Genomic DNA, 16,327 nt, shown 5'->3' with positions numbered 1-16,327 from the left:
CTAGCCTTCTCCTATTCTCATTGTCCTGCCTCCACTTCTTGTCTGGTTGACCCACCTATACATCCTGCCTGGCCAATCAGCGTTTTATTAAAATACATGATTGACAGAATACAGACAATTCTCCCACATCTCAGAAGAGTCTTTTTAATTGCAATTAGAACATTTAACATACACTATTTACTTGTACAGTATAGTAGTGCTATTAATGTACTCTGTATTGCACAGAAGACCTCTAGAATGTATTCATCTCTAGACTATATTCTTCAATACGTTCCAATCATTACAGAAAGGTTCCATATTTGCTACTCACTCTGGGACATTACTTTCTTGGATGGGACTCCAGTCCTAAAGAAAGGAATGCAGGATCTCATTGGGACCTGTCACTCATAAGAAACTCAGAGAACACAAAGATAGATGCCTCCCTGACTGTCCTGAGAGCAGCAGGAGGTTAGAGGAGGTGAAATACACCCAGATTTCACTGCTGTCCCTACTGTGGCTGTTCCTCATCCCTTCTCTGGCCCAGGTCACCACAAACTGTACTGAATCACCAAGTCAGCCCCCTCTCTAGGGCTGTTCTCCCCTCTCCTACCAATACTTCATGTTTGACTGTTCTCAAAAGAGCAGCCAGAGTGATGTAAAAAACTAAAATTAGATCGTGTCACTCACCCCGAAATACAACAGTGGTTCCTAATCACAGAGCAAACGTCAAAGTCTGCTCAATAGCTTGTAAGATCCTGTATTATTTTTCTCTGTGGTGTGATTTGTTACCTGAGAATAGCAGCCTAAAGGAGGAAGGGTTGACCTCGACTTTAAGTCCAGAAGACACCTTCCATTGTGGCAGGGAAGGCATTGTGGCAGAGATGGGCGGCAGCTCGTCACATCAAGGACCACAGTCAAGACAAACAGAGAGAAGGTCGCTGATACTCAGCTCACATTATTTTATATTCAGCCAGCTATTCCTGTCCGAGGGAAGTTGCCACAGACTTTCAGCATGGGTCTTGGTTAACCCAATACTGAATTAGCTTATGGACATACTAGAGGTTTATCTTCTGGGTGCTTCTAGGTCCTATTAAGTAGATCACCAGTATGAGCTAGTACAAATCCCACATGATCTGCCAACCCTATCTTCTTCCTTTTCTCTCCAGCTGCTCTCCTGCCCCAGGACTTTGCCCAGCCATGCCGAGGTCCCCTCTTTTCATCATACACATAAATCATACCCCCTTCTTCCTAGTTACTATTCTATTTGCCAGGGATGCTGGTGCCCCTCCCTGTCACAGACGTCAGTCCCAAACTTACTTGAGATCTTCATTTCTATATCATTTGCCCTATCTACAAATATATTCTCCTCCCTACGAAACAAAGCAAAAACACAAAACTCTATCATTTACCCTTATTCGCCTTGTCTTATAGAACCTGTCGCATCAATATATCGCACATTTTACTTGTTTTAAGGTGATCACTATCTCCCCACACTAAAATTATCTTCTGCTGGATCTTTTCTTTCGTGTCCAATGGCGTTGTCTCCAGCACTTAATTGGTGTTTGCTCGCCACAGCGTCGAAGGATGAAAGGATTATCTGAGAGAATTTGTGATGACTGTTGCCACAATCTTCTGGGTTTTCTTGTTTTTATTATCTTGTGACAGCAGGAGAAAAAATGAGCTAAGGTAAGGAAAAAAACATCAAGCCAGAGAAATGGGGAAGAGCTCATTTGTCTTTGGCAGACAATGTTTGGATGGATAAAGGAGACGCAGTAGGGACAGATGTAACACTTGAACATCGGTCCCCAAAGCTGGATTCATGCAATAACTCTATTTCCTATCATCCCAGACACTGACCCCGGCTTATTTTCTTTTCTCTGCTTTCCTTGATTGACTCCCTAATTCAATATGTATTTATCAAGAGCCTAATATGACCCAGGCAAAGCTCGGGTTTATATCTGTGAGCATGGAACATAGATTCCCTGTCCTCATGGGGGGGGGGGGTGTTTACAATAAATGTTAAAGATCTGTTTATTTTTATTTCATGTGTATGAGTGTTTTGCCTGCATGTATGTAGTGCCCTGCATGTATGTAAAGGCACTACATGTATGCCTTTGGAGGTCAGATAAGGGCATTGGATCCCCTGAAACTGGAATTTCAGATGGTTCTGAGCCATTGTGTGGGTGTTGGGAACTGAACTGCATCATGGGTACTCTGTGAGAACAGCAAGCGCTTCAACAACGAACTATTTCCCCAACCCTAAGAATGAAATTTATTGTTGTTTATCAAGACAGGGTTTCTCCGTGTAGTCCTGACTATCCTGGAACTCATCCTGTAGACAGGTTAGCCTCAAACTCAGAGATGACCTACCTCTACCTCCTGAGTGTTGGATTAAAGTGTGCCCACCATGCCTGGGTAAGAATGTTTTGGTTTGGTTTGATTTGGCTTGGTTTTGGTTTTGGGTTTTGTTTTGTTTTGTTTTGTTTTAAGACAGGATTTCTCTATGTAACTCAAGCTGCCCTGGAACTCACTCTGTAGACCAGGCTGGCCTCATGCTCACAGAGATCCGCCTGCCTCTAGCTCCTGGGTGCTGGGATTAAAGGCATGTACCACCATACCTGGCTAAGAATACAATTTCTGATTCCAGTAAACATTACAAAGTACATAATCAGGCAGGAGTGATGGAGAGAGCTTGACAATCACGGAGGACCTCGCTGAGGGGAAGAAATTTCAGCTGGGTCCAGAACACTGAGAAGGAGCCAGTCTCACAAAGAGCAGAAGGAAAATCCAGGCCTGAGTCTGGAAAGCGCTGATTGGATTTATTTAAGGAACAGGAAGCAAGCCAATGTGGCTGAGTGGAAGGGGCTGGGGGAGGGGAGTTGGAGGAGCCCACACTCTCCAAATGGTACCCTCCTTAAGTTGTGGGACACACAGCCAGGATAAGTATCTGTTTTGTTTTGTTTTGTTTTTCTGAGCAAAATTTCAATTCAGCATACACACACACACACACACACACACACACACACACACACACACACACACACACACTCAGAGCTGATCATACACCAATCAATCCTGCTCAAAACAGAACCAATGAGTTATGTATGCTATGGATGCTAAGACCGGTGTTTCATCGACTCTCTCCATTCCTCTCTTCTTGGCCCCTCCCCTTTCAAGCTTTCTGGTCCGGTGCAAGCCCACTATTGGCCGCTGCCTCATTTGCCACCTCTTGAGCCCACCCCTCAGCAGCTGCTCTGTCTGGGCAGGAGTGAAGAAGGCAATTAGAGGAAGTCTGGCGGCAAGGGGCTGAGGCAGTACAGAAGGTCTAGCCTGGCTGTGGATGATCATAGGCGACCAGAGACCGTGTTCTAAACAGGCTGTTGCTTGTCCGGGTCTCCAGGGCCAGAGCACTTCGGGAAGGAAGGTGATCACAGAAGAGATGCTGTTAGGGTCGGGCGAGAGGGACGCGGCATGATTGAAAGGCGCCACCTGTCAGATCTTCAGGGGAAATTTGAGCCTCCCAGTCTAAGAGAAAGTGTTGTACCAACAGGGCTGTAAACAATGCTCTTCCCAAAGCCCAGACCTGGGAGGGGGGAGTGAGAGCAAGGAGGCGGGACTATGAGCTAGGGGCTCAAAGCCACCAGAACTTAAAGGATGGTCAGAGTGAGGCCACTCAGCTAGAACGAGGCAGGAGCTCCTAAGCTGCAGGCAGAACCCCACAGGTAGGAAAAGCCCTGGGCCCCTTTCTTATTAATCCTGTGTCTTCTAGTCCCTTCTCTTCCATCCAAGAGCTGGATCTTCTAACAGGGATCCTACAATGAGAAATTCAGGCTGCTTCCTTATTGTCTCCACTCTATCAACTGTTTTTTAGCTGCCTAAAGGAGTTGGAAAGCTTGAGGTTGGGTGCAGAGTAGCCTGCAAGCAGTCATTTATAAAGAGGGCCTTAGCAGGACAGGTAGAGGTCTCAGGGGGCTTAGGATGCAGTGGTCTCTCCAAGAAAGGGCTGAGGTGGTAAAGTAGGGGCCTCAGAACTTCCGGGAGAGGGGCTAGGCGGCAGTGGGAGATAGAGGCATTACAGAAATAGCCAGCATCTCTCACACTATTCAAGGCTCAGAACTTGGGTCTTCCTTCTGGACTGGGGGAGATGAACCGAAGAGCTGAACTGGACACAAGACAAGGATAACAGTTGGGGTTCAGGGGACGAGGGAAGAAGGAGGCAGAAGTAAAGCAGAAAAATGAAGGGTCTAGGGCACTCTGAGGGGAACTTCTCAGCCTTATTCATTGGCTCCTCCCCCAGGTGCGGGGACTATTCTTCTGAGCTGACACTGGGCTGAGGATCTAGTGGGGAAACTCGGGAGACCTAGGTTCTGGATATGGTTTGGCCTATTTAATTCTCCGATGACGTTAGTCATAAGTACCATAATCCCTAAGCCAGACTCCTAAACTATCAATCAAGGGGCTAGTCACCCCTTCTGAGGGGGTCGATCAAGGAAGGACAAAGGCAAAGCAGAGTGCTTCAGCAAACTTTGTGAAGTGGGGGCAGAATGGTGAGTGCGGGGCAGGGGTGCTGTCCTGCTCCTCAGTATTCAGACTGTCTGCACTTCCTGTTGATGGCAAAGCCTAGAGGGCAAAGCGGAGGTGATGAGCAGGCAATGCAGCTGAGGTGTGTGAGTGTTCCCATACATGCCGTCTCCGTCCCCCACCTCAAGGTAGCTGAGGTGTGTGCATGTTCCCGTACATACTGTTGCCTTCTCCCACCACAAGTGTGTAGTGTGCAGCTACAAGGGTAGGCAGTTGAAGCAATCAGCCACGTCTTAGCCAAATATACCTCACTTGGAGGCATTAAAAAAGGGTTTGCTGCCGTCTTACCGACTTAAGTTCTCTCTGTGTCATTCGTAATGCCCTGGGGACCAGGTCAGATCACCGCCCTGGGGACCAGGTCAGATCACCACCCTGGCCCAGGAATACCACAGTCGGTCTTCAGCAGACAAACTATGGGCTAAGGACTCTCCTTCCAAATCCTGCCCACGTGCTAGTGGCCTGAGCCTTCCACCATCCATACGGGTGGATGGATATTTCTATTTCTATCCAGAGGAACGAAAAGGCAGAGCAAGCATCACACAGTGAGCAGTGGGAGCTGGCACCCTACCATCACAGGACCACAATGCCGTTCGCCACTGATGCATGGCACCTTCCCCACAAGGGCAAAGAACAGAAAGAGAAGAGGGTGTGTGGCTCATTCAGATCTTGAGCACGGTTTTGTCAAAGGGATCAATAGGACTGCCTCATGGAAGGCATTCCAGCAAGAAAAGAGGGCAACGAGAAAACCTGTGGACAGGTAGGCTTAGGGAAAGGTGAATTCAATGATTTTTGATCTAAGTTTTCAGCTTTTTTTTTTTTTTAAACTCGGTGACACCTGATACCTCCTTAAGTGCTAATGATGCTGTATCTCTCTAGGAGAGTGAAAAGCCGACTATATTTGGAACAACCTTGGTCAGTGAATAAATACATCTTCCTCTCACTGTCAAGAGAACCTTTGTTTTGTCTTTCTTTTTTCTTCTTTCTTTCCTTCCTCCCTTTCTTTCCTTCCTTCCTTCCTTTCCCTCCCTTTCCTTCCTTCCTTCTCTCCTCTTCTCTCCTTCCTTCCTTCCTTCCTTCCTTCCTCTCCTCTCCTTCTTTCTTCCTACCTCCCTTCCTTCCTTCTCTCCTCTCCTCTCCCCTTTCCTTCCTTCCTTCCTTCTTTCCTTCCTTCCTTCCTTCCTTCCTTCCTTCCTTCCTTCCTCTCCTCCCCTCTCCTCTCCTTCCTTCCTTCCCTCCTTCTTTCCTTCCTTCAGCTGGCCTCAGGCTCATCATGGGCTGAGACTGACCCTCCCCCTCCTGCCTCACAGATGCTGGGATTACAGGCACATACACCACACCCAGTTTATACCATGTTAGAGGTTGACTCTAGGGCCTTGTACGTTTCAGGAAAGCACTCTACCAGTGAGCGCATCCCTCTCGTTTGTGCCGTGCCCCTACAGAATATTGTCCAGAAACTCTGGTCTGAAGCTGGGACTCAGAGGGAATGAGCTGCGTGACTGGAAGGCCAGGATCCCTGTGCCATGACCTCCTGGCATCACCCTTGCATGCTGCCACACAGGCACTTCTCCCCTCTTGCTAGAAGATAAGGCTGGAGCTGCTGTACCACCAAGGGGTTATGGTGGCAGGCGGTCTTCGTACCATTACGATATCCCGTCTGCTTCCTAGAAAGTGGAGGGCACCAAACCCAGAGACCCCAGGACGTTTGTCTGGAGGAACAGGAAGGCTGAGGTGGGTGGCTGTCTTCATGCAGCCTGAGCTGCGTCCCAGTTTATCAAGGTGTCCTCGGTACGCTCACGGAGAAAGAAAGTACTGCCAAGAGCAGGTGGTATTTTTAGCCAGTGACAGGAGTGTCTGCTTTTCTTACGGTCTGAGTCATGCCCTGAACCCTATCTGGGAGCTGTTTTCCTTGTAAATAGACCCCACCGACAAGAGCAGGTAGTGAAGGAATTGGCCCTGTCCCCTACACCAAACTATATACGGACTCAAAGAGGAATCCCCCAAGTTAAGAGAGCATCTTCTCTCCATATACCCAAGCAGGTGGAGGCCACCTTTGCAGACTAGGGAGGATGTGATTCTAGTCTCTCACCAAAGCAAACTCTTCTCACTGACTTTCTCAAGAACCTTTCTCACGGAGGTTCAGAAACGAGCCTGCCCGGGGGCTGTCAAATCTCGAGTGTTTTTATACCACCTCTGCGATTTGGCATTTGTACCTGTTTTGCTCAAATGTCTGCGATGCCCGTCTTGCTTTGAATTAAGTTATTTTTAAATCCAATAATGCATTTTTAAAAGACATTTCAGATCATTGCTGGAGATGGGAGCTCAATATCGCTCACCAGAAATAGAAGATAACTGAGAATCCGTACCATGGAAGCGAAGCAGGGCTGTTCAGTCCTATAGGCTGGCCTGCTTTAGACTCTAGGGGGTGAGGAGCGATTGTTTCTTCCTTATTCTGGAACGAGGGCAAAAAAATTGTGACCACCTCACTGTGCTAATCAAAACGAGGCAAAATCATTGAAAAGGCAGTATGTGAACCTGGATGCTTCATTCGGTGGTAAAGTGATGGCTTGCATGCATGAAGTCCCAGGTTTGATGATTAATAATAATAATAATAATAATAATAATAGTCAAGTGTAGTGGTGCGAGCCTGTAGTTCCAGCACTCAGGAGACAGAGGCAGTGGGATCAGGAGCTCAAGGAAATCCTCTACTAAAAAGCAAGTTTGAGACCAAGTTGGGCTACATGAGACCCTGCCTCAAAATAATAATAGTAAAGCCATAGTCTACAGAAGGGCATTGGATAAAAACCATCCAATATCAAGTCAATATGGCCCCACTTTAGCAAAAGAAGATCTGTATCCTTTATGTCACCACAGGGAACATGGGTATGTGGTATCATGCCTCACTAGGAAGGGAAACAGGACAGAACAACAGACTTCCGACTCCTGGGCCAGGGCACTCGGAGGGCAAGGTCTGCATCTCATGCCGGGGCAGTGTGTGACAAAGTCTTCGCATCTTCCTTTTCTAGACATGGAACAGACAGAAGGGAGTCCGTCTGAGGACGGGACCACTGTCTCTCCAACTGCAGGGAATCTTGGGCCACCAGGAAGTCAGAGCACTACAGAGGAGGTGGCCAAAGGCACAGCTGGGTCAAGTGTGCAAGAAGGGGCTCCAGGTGAGGCAGGACAGCCATGTGAAGCCGCATCTGAGGGTGCGGTGTCAGGGCGGTGCCTGGAGGACGGAAACAGATCAGATGAGCTCACGGTAGATGTGCAAGAGGAGGCCAGTGGGAAGGAGGGAGCCAAAGCTGATCCTGCAGAGGAGGGCGGAAAGGAAGAGACCACCATGGCTCCTGAGGGAGAGACTGGCAAGAAAGAAGAGACAAAACCTGAACCCAGTGAGGTTAAAGGGAAAGAGGAGACCAGGCCGACCTCGGAGACGCAGAAGGCTGATGGAAAGGAGGCTGATCTGGACACTAAGGACAAATCGGATGTGAACGATAAAGTCAAGTCTGAACTCAAGGAGGCTGTTGGGGCAGAGGCTACTGTCGAAAAGGCTGAGACAGAATCTCAGGAGAAGGCTGACATGAAAGACCAGGCTGAACTTGAGGCAGTTGATGGGACAGAGACTGGAAGTGACACAAAGGAGTTGCAGGTGAGCAGGGCATGAACGAGGGTCTCAAGTCTTCTCTTCCCCGGAATCAAAGCCTCTCTGATTCCCTGTTCGTCGGGGGTGTTGTTGTTGTTGTTACTACAAAACACCCAAGCAAATCCATTTAAAGAGAGGGGGGTTATTTGGGCTCATGGTTTCAGAGGTTTCAGTCCCGGCTTCATTGCTTTGAGGTCTATGCTAAGGCAGAAAGACGGTGAAAGGGCGCCAGGATAGAGGAAAACTGTTTTCCCCGTGGCAGCCAAGGAACAGGAGACAGGGAGAAGAAATCTCGGAACATAAGATACTCCCCTTGCTGGGAAGAGGGTTCCTTGGGTAAAAACTCCTGCTAAGCAAGCAGGAGCACCTGGGTTCAAATCCTCAGAATGCATGGACGAGCCAGCGGTACACATCTGAAATCCCAGGGTGCCTGATGGGAGGCAAAGGCAGGAGAACACTATTATGCACAGCCCAAGAACAAAGAGAGCTTGTCTCAAAGAAGGAGGAAAAAAGGGTTACACCTGAGGCTCTCCTCTAACCCACGCATGCATGCGCACGCACACACTGTGGCTTGCATGTGCCCATATTCACACACATAAATGCATTCACACACACACACACACACACACACACACATACACACACACACATTGTGGCATGTCTGTGCCCGTACTCAAACACATAAATGCATTCACACACACACACACACATACACACACACACACACACACTGTGGCATGCTCGTGCCCATACACACACACATGAATGCATTCACACACGCACACATACAATGTGGCATGCCCATGTCCATGCCCATACTCACACACATAAATGCTTTCACATACACACACACACACACACACATATCACAAATATACATGCATCACATGAAAGCTATGCCCTTCAAAAGCACACCCTTCATGGATAGATTCTCTCACTAGGCCCCTAGCTCCTGTAACAGCTCATTCAATTATGAACTTGTCGTCAATGCAATAGTCTGTTGGTGAGGTTGGTGCCCTCATGACACAAGTACCCCTCAGTAGAGGATGTGGCCGCTTTCTATCCAAACGATACCTCGGAAAAGTACAGCCTTCCTCCAGCAGGTCCCAAGATCCTGGGAGTGGGGCTAGGGGAAGGAGACTGTGGCTCAGACTGCCTTCCGAATCTTTCTGAAGTTCTTAGAAAGCCTTGGGTAGCTGCCCACACAGATCCTGTTCATCCCAGGAGCCAGGGGGTCCCACGGAAGAGCAGGAGCAGGCTAAGGAGAAAGAATCAGAAGAGAGGGCAGCGGTGATTCCCAGCTCCCCCGAGGAGTGGCCTGAGAGCCCCACAGACGAGGGACCCAGCCTCAGCCCAGGTAAGGGAGAGCCCAGCATGCTGCATGGCTAAGCTGAGGAAGGAAGCTGCAGGGAGCACGTGACAGAGAGCCGTAGCTTCCTCCTTTTCTGTTCCATCCCTCCAGATGGCTTGGGTCCAGACTCTACAGCGTCTGGAGAGACCAGTCCTTCGGCCAGGTAATGTCAAGCCCCAGAACTCTGACCCCTCCTATCTCCTGCTTGTCAAACCTCTCTCTGGGCCTCCCCAGAACCTGATCTTCAGATATTCCAAGATTCCTGGCCCTCAGCCTTGTACCTCAGACAGATCCCAGGAAACAAAGAGTGAGAGGCATGGGAGACATCTGGTCTACCTCCCGCTCCATGGCTGAAGCCTCTTCAGACCCCATGACTACAGCTCTCTCAGTGTTAGCTATAAGAATGACCAGAAAGCCTGAGTTTGGAGGAGGGCTTTGCCACTTACCAGTCATGTGACCTTAGCTGTGTCACTAAGCCTCTTCTCATCTGTGAAGGGGACATGACAATTGTAAGGACCTCCCAGGGCTACTGTAGCTCCAGTGACATGTGAGCAGAAAGTACCTGACATCCAGGAAGTGCTGGACAGCCAGAGTTGTTCTTCCATCTCAGTCTCTTCCTTGTCTCGTGGGGAAAACTGACCAATGGATACCCAACAAGCATTTGCACAACTTTGTAGGAAGCACAGCTACTGACCCTGGTCTTATGTAGACCTTAGAATCATCTTGTTAGGTAGGCATTTTTGGCCCCATTTTACAGATGGGAAAGCCGAGGTTCAGAGAAGCAAGGGGATAGCCCCAAGATCGCACAGGAAATAAGAACAAAGCAAGGCTCCAAACTCAGGTCAGAGCCCAGGCCTACTCTAGTTCTGTCCCATATGGGCTTGACAGACCACAAGCTCCCCAGAATTAGCCTGAGTCTGCTCATTGCTTCTTGGCCCGTCCAGTGCTAGGCACAGGATGAGTGTGTGTACCAGTCAAGCACAGGCCTGTCCAAAGCAAAGATCTCTGCCCCATCAGCCATCCAGCCACCAGCCTCCATCCACCCACCAGATCTGCTCTGGACTCGGTGGTGTCGGTTCACTCCCTGTTCATGCTTCTTTGACCTCTCCATGTAGTGAGTCTTCGCCCAGTGATGTGCCCCAGAGCCCCACGGAGCCCCCACCCTCAGTGGAAAAGAAGGAGAGAGCACCAGAACGCAGGGTGTCGGCCCCTACTCGGCCCCGGGGACCCCGCGCACAGAATCGCAAAGCCATCGTGGACAAGTTCGGCGGGTAGGATGCAAACCAGGAGCCAGGGTGGGCTGAGCCAGGGTGGCCTGAGATTTCCGTAGGATCTGTGGATGGGGCAACTGGAGGGAGGGAGGCCTGGGGGCCAGCGGAAACCATCACGGCCAGCTGTGCACCTGTAGCCTGAGATTCCCCACAAAGAACTGTTTATGGTATCTCGCCCCTCCCCTCACAGGGCAGCCTCGGGCCCCACTGCACTGTTCCGGAACACAAAGGCAGCCGGGGCAGCCATTGGTGGTGTAAAGAACATGCTTTTGGAGTGGTGCCGGGCCATGACGAGAAACTATGAGGTGGGCACGGGCTGGGGCTACAGAAGGGACAGGGGACACCTTTCCCCAGGGCAAGTGTGCAACGGAGAATCTGAGGGTCCAGATTCCAAAGGATGGCAGAGGCAAAGCCCAGGCCCTCCGGCCCAGGGTCGCTTAGGTCTTTCGTTCCCTGTCCGTCTACCTCAGCACGTGGACATCCAGAACTTCTCCTCCAGCTGGAGCAGCGGCATGGCCTTCTGCGCCCTCATCCACAAGTTTTTCCCAGACGCCTTCGACTATGCAGAGCTGGACCCAGCAAAGCGCCGGCACAACTTCACGCTAGCCTTCTCGACTGCAGAGTAAGCCCCAGTCCTGGGATGGCAGAGTCAGGAGGGAAGTGGGTGGCCTCAGTGGAGTCCAGGGGGGCACACAGGATGCATGTGGGTAATCAACCTTGTATCTGAGGTGTTTTTTTTTTTTAAAAAAAAAAAAGATTTATTTATTTATAATGTATACAACATTCTGCCTCCATGTATGCCCACATGCCAGAAGAAGGCACCAGATATCACTACAGATGGTTGTGAGCCACCATGTGGTTGCTGGGAATTGAACTCACAACCTCTGGAAGAGCAGCCAGTGCTCTTAACCCTGAGCCATCTCTCCAGCCCCCTCTGAGGGGTTTTAAAAGCAACTTTAGGTCAATGGCACAAGCAAGGAAAACTATGCTCCGTTGTGGCTTCTGTTCTAAATGAAGTGACAGGTCCTAAGAACATACATGCAGGTAACATATAATGACAGGCAGCGACAGGTGCCCTGAAGAACATTCAAGGGGCCGAGGAGATATTTCAGTTAGTAAAATGCTTGCTACACAACCCCGAGGACCTGAGTTCCACCCCAGGACCCATGTAAAATCCAAGTGTGCCCTAGACAGGCAGATCCCTGGAACCTGTTGACCGTACTAGTGTAATTGGTGAGCCTCGGGTTTGGTGAGAGACCAAGACTCAGATAGCTTGGCGGGTGGCTCCTGGGGTGCAACACCCAAGGCTGCCTTCCGACTTATACAAACCTGAACACACATGTGCACACCTTCCGACTTACACAAACCTCAACACGCATGTGCACACCAACACACACATTCAAAGAAAATTCAAAATTCAAGCAGAATAAAGGAGAGAAGACAGGTAGGCCTTCTGGTTTTGGACAGGGCGGGTACAGAAATGTGGGGTCAGATTTTAACTCTGTGTGACCTTGGACATGCCCAAAGCCCCCCACATCCCGTGATGTTTCCCCCTTGTACAGAGATAAGAACTCGGTAACATAACTAAGTCCCTGTGACTCGTAACAGGACCAAACCCACAGCAAGCACTTCAAAAGCTCTTGACTGCATTGCTGTCATTATAATGAATGATAGGGTATCATGATAATCACCATTCACTTTGGGTCCTGGAGGGGTGTTATTGCCGAGGCTCGCATAGCCACATGCCAAGGGCAGTGTCAGGAAGCGTGAGACTGAAGGGGGAAACTAGGTCAAAGATAAGACTTTGAACACATGGCTATATTCCCCGCACTCAGGAGGTGGAGGCAAAAGGACCTCAAGTTCCAGGCCCATCTGGGATATGCAATGAGAGACTATCTTAAGACAAACAAACATGGTTGCCAGAGTGGTGGAAAGGGGTTGGGGCTCCTGCTATTTCAGCCTCGCACCTCCAACCTGGGAAATGACCCCAGAAAGAAACTTCTAAGTCACTGGTGGAGACAGGGTTGTGCGGAGGGTGGGGTAGGGTGGGTGCGTGTTCAACAAGGAGCACAGCCACGGGCTTTTTCTTTTTTCTTTCTTTTTTTCTTTTAAAGGAAAATCCTGAGGATCAGGACTTTCTGTCTCTTTTTTTGTTTTTTTAAGATTTATTTATTATGTATACAACATTCCATCCATGTATGCTTGCAGGCCAGAAGAGGGCACCAGATCTCATTATAGATGGCTGTGAGCCACCATGTGGTTGCTGGGAATTGAACTCAGGACCTCTGGAAGAGCAGTCAGTGCTCTTAACCTCTGAGCCATCTCTCCAGCCCCCCAGGGGCTTTTTCTAGAGTCCACACATACTGGTGTGTGTCTGTAATTTTAGCACCCTAGGCTGAAGCAGGATGGCTGAGAATTTGAGGCCAACCTCATTTAAGGTTCAATCAATAAGGCTCAATCAGTCTCAATCAGTCAATGGCTATGCGTGTTACTTCAGTTTACAGAGTGCATGTTTCCTATGCACAAATTCCTGTGTTTGATCACCAAATGTGAGGGCACACACAGTAATCCTAACACTCAGGAGCTAGAGGCCCGTGAATCACAAGTTTAAGGTCTTCCTTGACTATCACACAGAGTTAGTTGGAGGTCAGCCTGTGGTACACGAGAACCTGTTTCAAATAAACAAATAATCCCTAGGGATGGGAGTGCTAAATTATCTGGCCTGGGAAGCCAGTTCCTAGAGTCTAGCCCAGGCCTGGCCCCCCACCCAGTGGGAAAGAATGTGTTTTCATCAGGAAAATGAGAGTATATTGATCCATAGTTCTCAACAACTTCTTTTACAGCACGTTTTCTCAGACGCTGATTGAACAAGCTACATACTATATGTATTAAGGAAAGACATTCCAGTTAGGTGATCAATAGCCAACCCTCTCTTTCTGAGGGTCTCTGGGGCATGCATGTCCTTAGGGCCATGGGACACAGGGATGTCATTTAAAAGCCAGGGCATGCCTTTCATCCCAATGCTTGGAAGACAGAGGCAAAGAATAACAACAAAATTCCAGCCAGACTGTATTCCTGGCGATCTTCCATTTTGATGTTGTTCTGCCGTGGGATGAGATGGGTGTCTTAGGTGGGAAGAAACGGACAGGAACATGGCGTTGTATTTCAGCTCAGCAGTGTGGAGGAACAGTTGCATGAACCAAGGAAACATCTACCCGGCGTTTGTCTGGACCCATTCATTTATTCCTCACGGGTGGACGTGGGCAGAGGACTTAAGGTCTTTCCAGGTCCTGCAGGAGGCTTGCGGCACAGTAGGGATATAGACACTCCTGGTCTAGCTAAGTTTAGGGGCAGCAAAAGAGCAGGCAGCTCTGCCCCAGCCACACATCACCAACCTAGAGAGTGCAAGCCTGGTTTCAAGCGAGGCACAGCCACAGAGAGGCAGAGGAGGAGCCGAGGATGACACGGAGGCAGCTGAACGCGAATGTGGCTAAGGAGAACGACGGAAATGCAGAGTGGAGAATCATAGAATCATACGCGAGGGACCAGGGTTTGAATCCCTACTCCTTTATCCTAACTCTGAGGCCTTTCTGGAAGCGAGAGGTGAACGGGGTGGGGGTGGGAGCCCTGATCCCCTGATTCAGAACTCTCCTCTAGTTCTCAAAGTCCTGGGATGAACGGAAGAAATGATCAGCCCAAAGCCCCCGTGGAGCCTCATCAGTTACACTGCGGGAGGAGCCCCGCTCTGTTCCAGGCTCCGCAGCTAAGAAGGGTTTGCCTGTGTTGATGGGATAGCCCTGGCCCGAGGGACTGAGGTTGAGGCCTTGGATGCAGCAAGCTTGCTTGTCCTGTTCTTCAAAACCCTCCGATCTGTGTCCCTCCCCCAGTTCTCAACCCAGTGGCTTGTACATCGGTCCAGCTGTGGCAATCCCAAGAGAGGATTCCTGCTGGGGCCTTCTTGCTCCCAGGGCCGGCATCCACGGTTAGCTGGCTCTGGCAGCCCAGACTGCTGAGAACCAAGGTGCCAGAAGCACTGGGCAGCTTGGGGCTGAGTCCCAGCTGTTACACTCTTTCACCTTGGGCAAAGCCCCAAACCCTCTGAGCTCAGTTCCTCCTCTGCTTGTTAGAGATAAAGAGGAGTAACCGAGACCGTCTCCCGGGGTCACCCGATAAGACACCTGGCACTGAGCAGGGAGGCCCCAGCAGTGATTAGCCCAGCTTATCCGCCTTAGCAGAGCCAGGGCTATCAAGTAGCCTCCAAATGCAACCGAGATGTTAGAAAATGAGGACTTGCTGGGTCCCCTGCCGTCTGGACACACACGGAGCGGTCACACAAATGTTCTCTTTGCAAACGGTTCTCTGTCGACTGCTATGGAGCACCCTATTAAAAACGATCGGCAGTCCTCTCTAGCATGGAGTGGCCCTTTTCTGCTCCCTCCTTCTCCGTAGTGTCTCACTGATACAGCTTCTGCTTCGTGGGGCTTGGTACTGTTGGCACCGTGAGAGCAGAGTTTTGGCTGACAAACAGAAGACTGTTAGCACACAGTAGGTGCATACAAAACAGGTGATCTCAGTGATGGGAGCTGTTATGGTTGCTGCAAGCCAGCACTCTAGGGAGGGCTCATGTTCTGTTCCTAACCCAGCACAGCTGTGCTCATGTTCAAGGAGGAAGATAATACAGACTAGAAAACAGGAGGATCTGGAGACCCAGGCCATTGAAATTGTAGGTCCCCTGCAGGGACCTCAGGTACCACACTCCACACACACTGGGTCGGCTGACCCGGTGGCCTTCACTTGCCTGGACCCATCTCCTGGGCTCCCTCTTCACCTTTGACCCTATGCCCCTCCTTCTGCCCTCTCCTCAGGAAACTAGCCGACTGTGCCCAGCTGCTGGAAGTGGATGACATGGTGCGGCTGGCCGTGCCCGACTCCAAGTGTGTCTACACCTATATCCAGGAGCTGTACCGGAGCCTCGTGCAGAAAGGGCTGGTGAAGACGAAAAAGAAATGAAGGGCAGAGCCGTGCGGGTGGAGAAAGTGGGGGGCCCAGCCAACAGCCATGGCCTTGAGGTGCTTCTGAAGTGCTCCCCGGTGTCATTAAAAGTGCTTTTGTAAAGTTGCTCTTGTTCCTTGATGCTCCCCGCACCCCAATCAGCCACACGTGTGTGCAATAGGCAGTGACCAAAAATGAAAAGAAGCCTGCATTTGGAGCTGTGGGTGGCAGTTTCCCAGGTGTCCTCTCTCTCTCTCTCTCTCTCTCTCTCTCTCTCTCTCTCTCTCTCTCTCTCTCTCTCTCTCTCACACACACACACACACACACACACACACACACACTTCTCCCCCCACAGTGCAGGGGGGAGGACTTCTAGACAGGAACTAGACCATCTCTAGAAATCTCACCCAACTGGGCTGCTGCAGCCGGCCAGTGAGTGGTGCTCTCGAGATGGACGGCAATTCTAACTCAATGGTTTTCAAATGAAACGAATCCCTCCCAGTGTGGCTG

At 50.0% G+C, this 16,327-nt stretch overlaps 1 protein-coding gene across 1 annotated transcript; it reads left to right on the top strand.

Moving 5' to 3' along the window:
- Positions 1-3,625: 3,625 nt before the first annotated feature.
- On the top strand, positions 3,626-15,940 carry Smtnl1 (smoothelin like 1). The gene is made up of 8 exons (XM_048426256.3): positions 3,626-3,701; positions 7,584-8,209; positions 9,428-9,560; positions 9,666-9,717; positions 10,670-10,825; positions 11,016-11,130; positions 11,296-11,447; positions 15,691-15,940. Exons 2-8 carry the CDS (start codon positions 7,586-7,588, stop codon positions 15,833-15,835), a joined length of 1,377 nt encoding a protein of 458 aa, XP_048282213.2. The 5' UTR covers positions 3,626-3,701; positions 7,584-7,585; the 3' UTR covers positions 15,836-15,940.
- The last annotated feature ends 387 nt before the right edge of the window (positions 15,941-16,327 follow it).

The sequence above is a fragment of the Myodes glareolus genome, chromosome 21, assembly GCF_982192425.1.
Source record: "Myodes glareolus chromosome 21, mMyoGla1.1, whole genome shotgun sequence".
Lineage (NCBI taxonomy): Eukaryota > Metazoa > Chordata > Mammalia > Rodentia > Cricetidae > Myodes > Myodes glareolus.
The sequence above is the reverse complement of the archived record's forward strand: the minus strand, read 5'-3'. Positions and strand labels throughout refer to the sequence as shown.

Excerpts from the sequence above, each read along its gene's own strand:
- Smtnl1 (XM_048426256.3), top strand. The coding sequence starts at position 7,586 with ATGGAACAGACAGAAGGGAGTCCGTCTGAGGACGGGACCACTGTCTCT. Across the intron at positions 8,210-9,427 it reads GTGACACAAAGGAGTTGCAG|GAGCCAGGGGGTCCCACGGA; the intron begins GTGAGCAGGGCA and ends TGTTCATCCCAG. Across the intron at positions 10,826-11,015 it reads ATCGTGGACAAGTTCGGCGG|GGCAGCCTCGGGCCCCACTG; the intron begins GTAGGATGCAAA and ends CTCCCCTCACAG.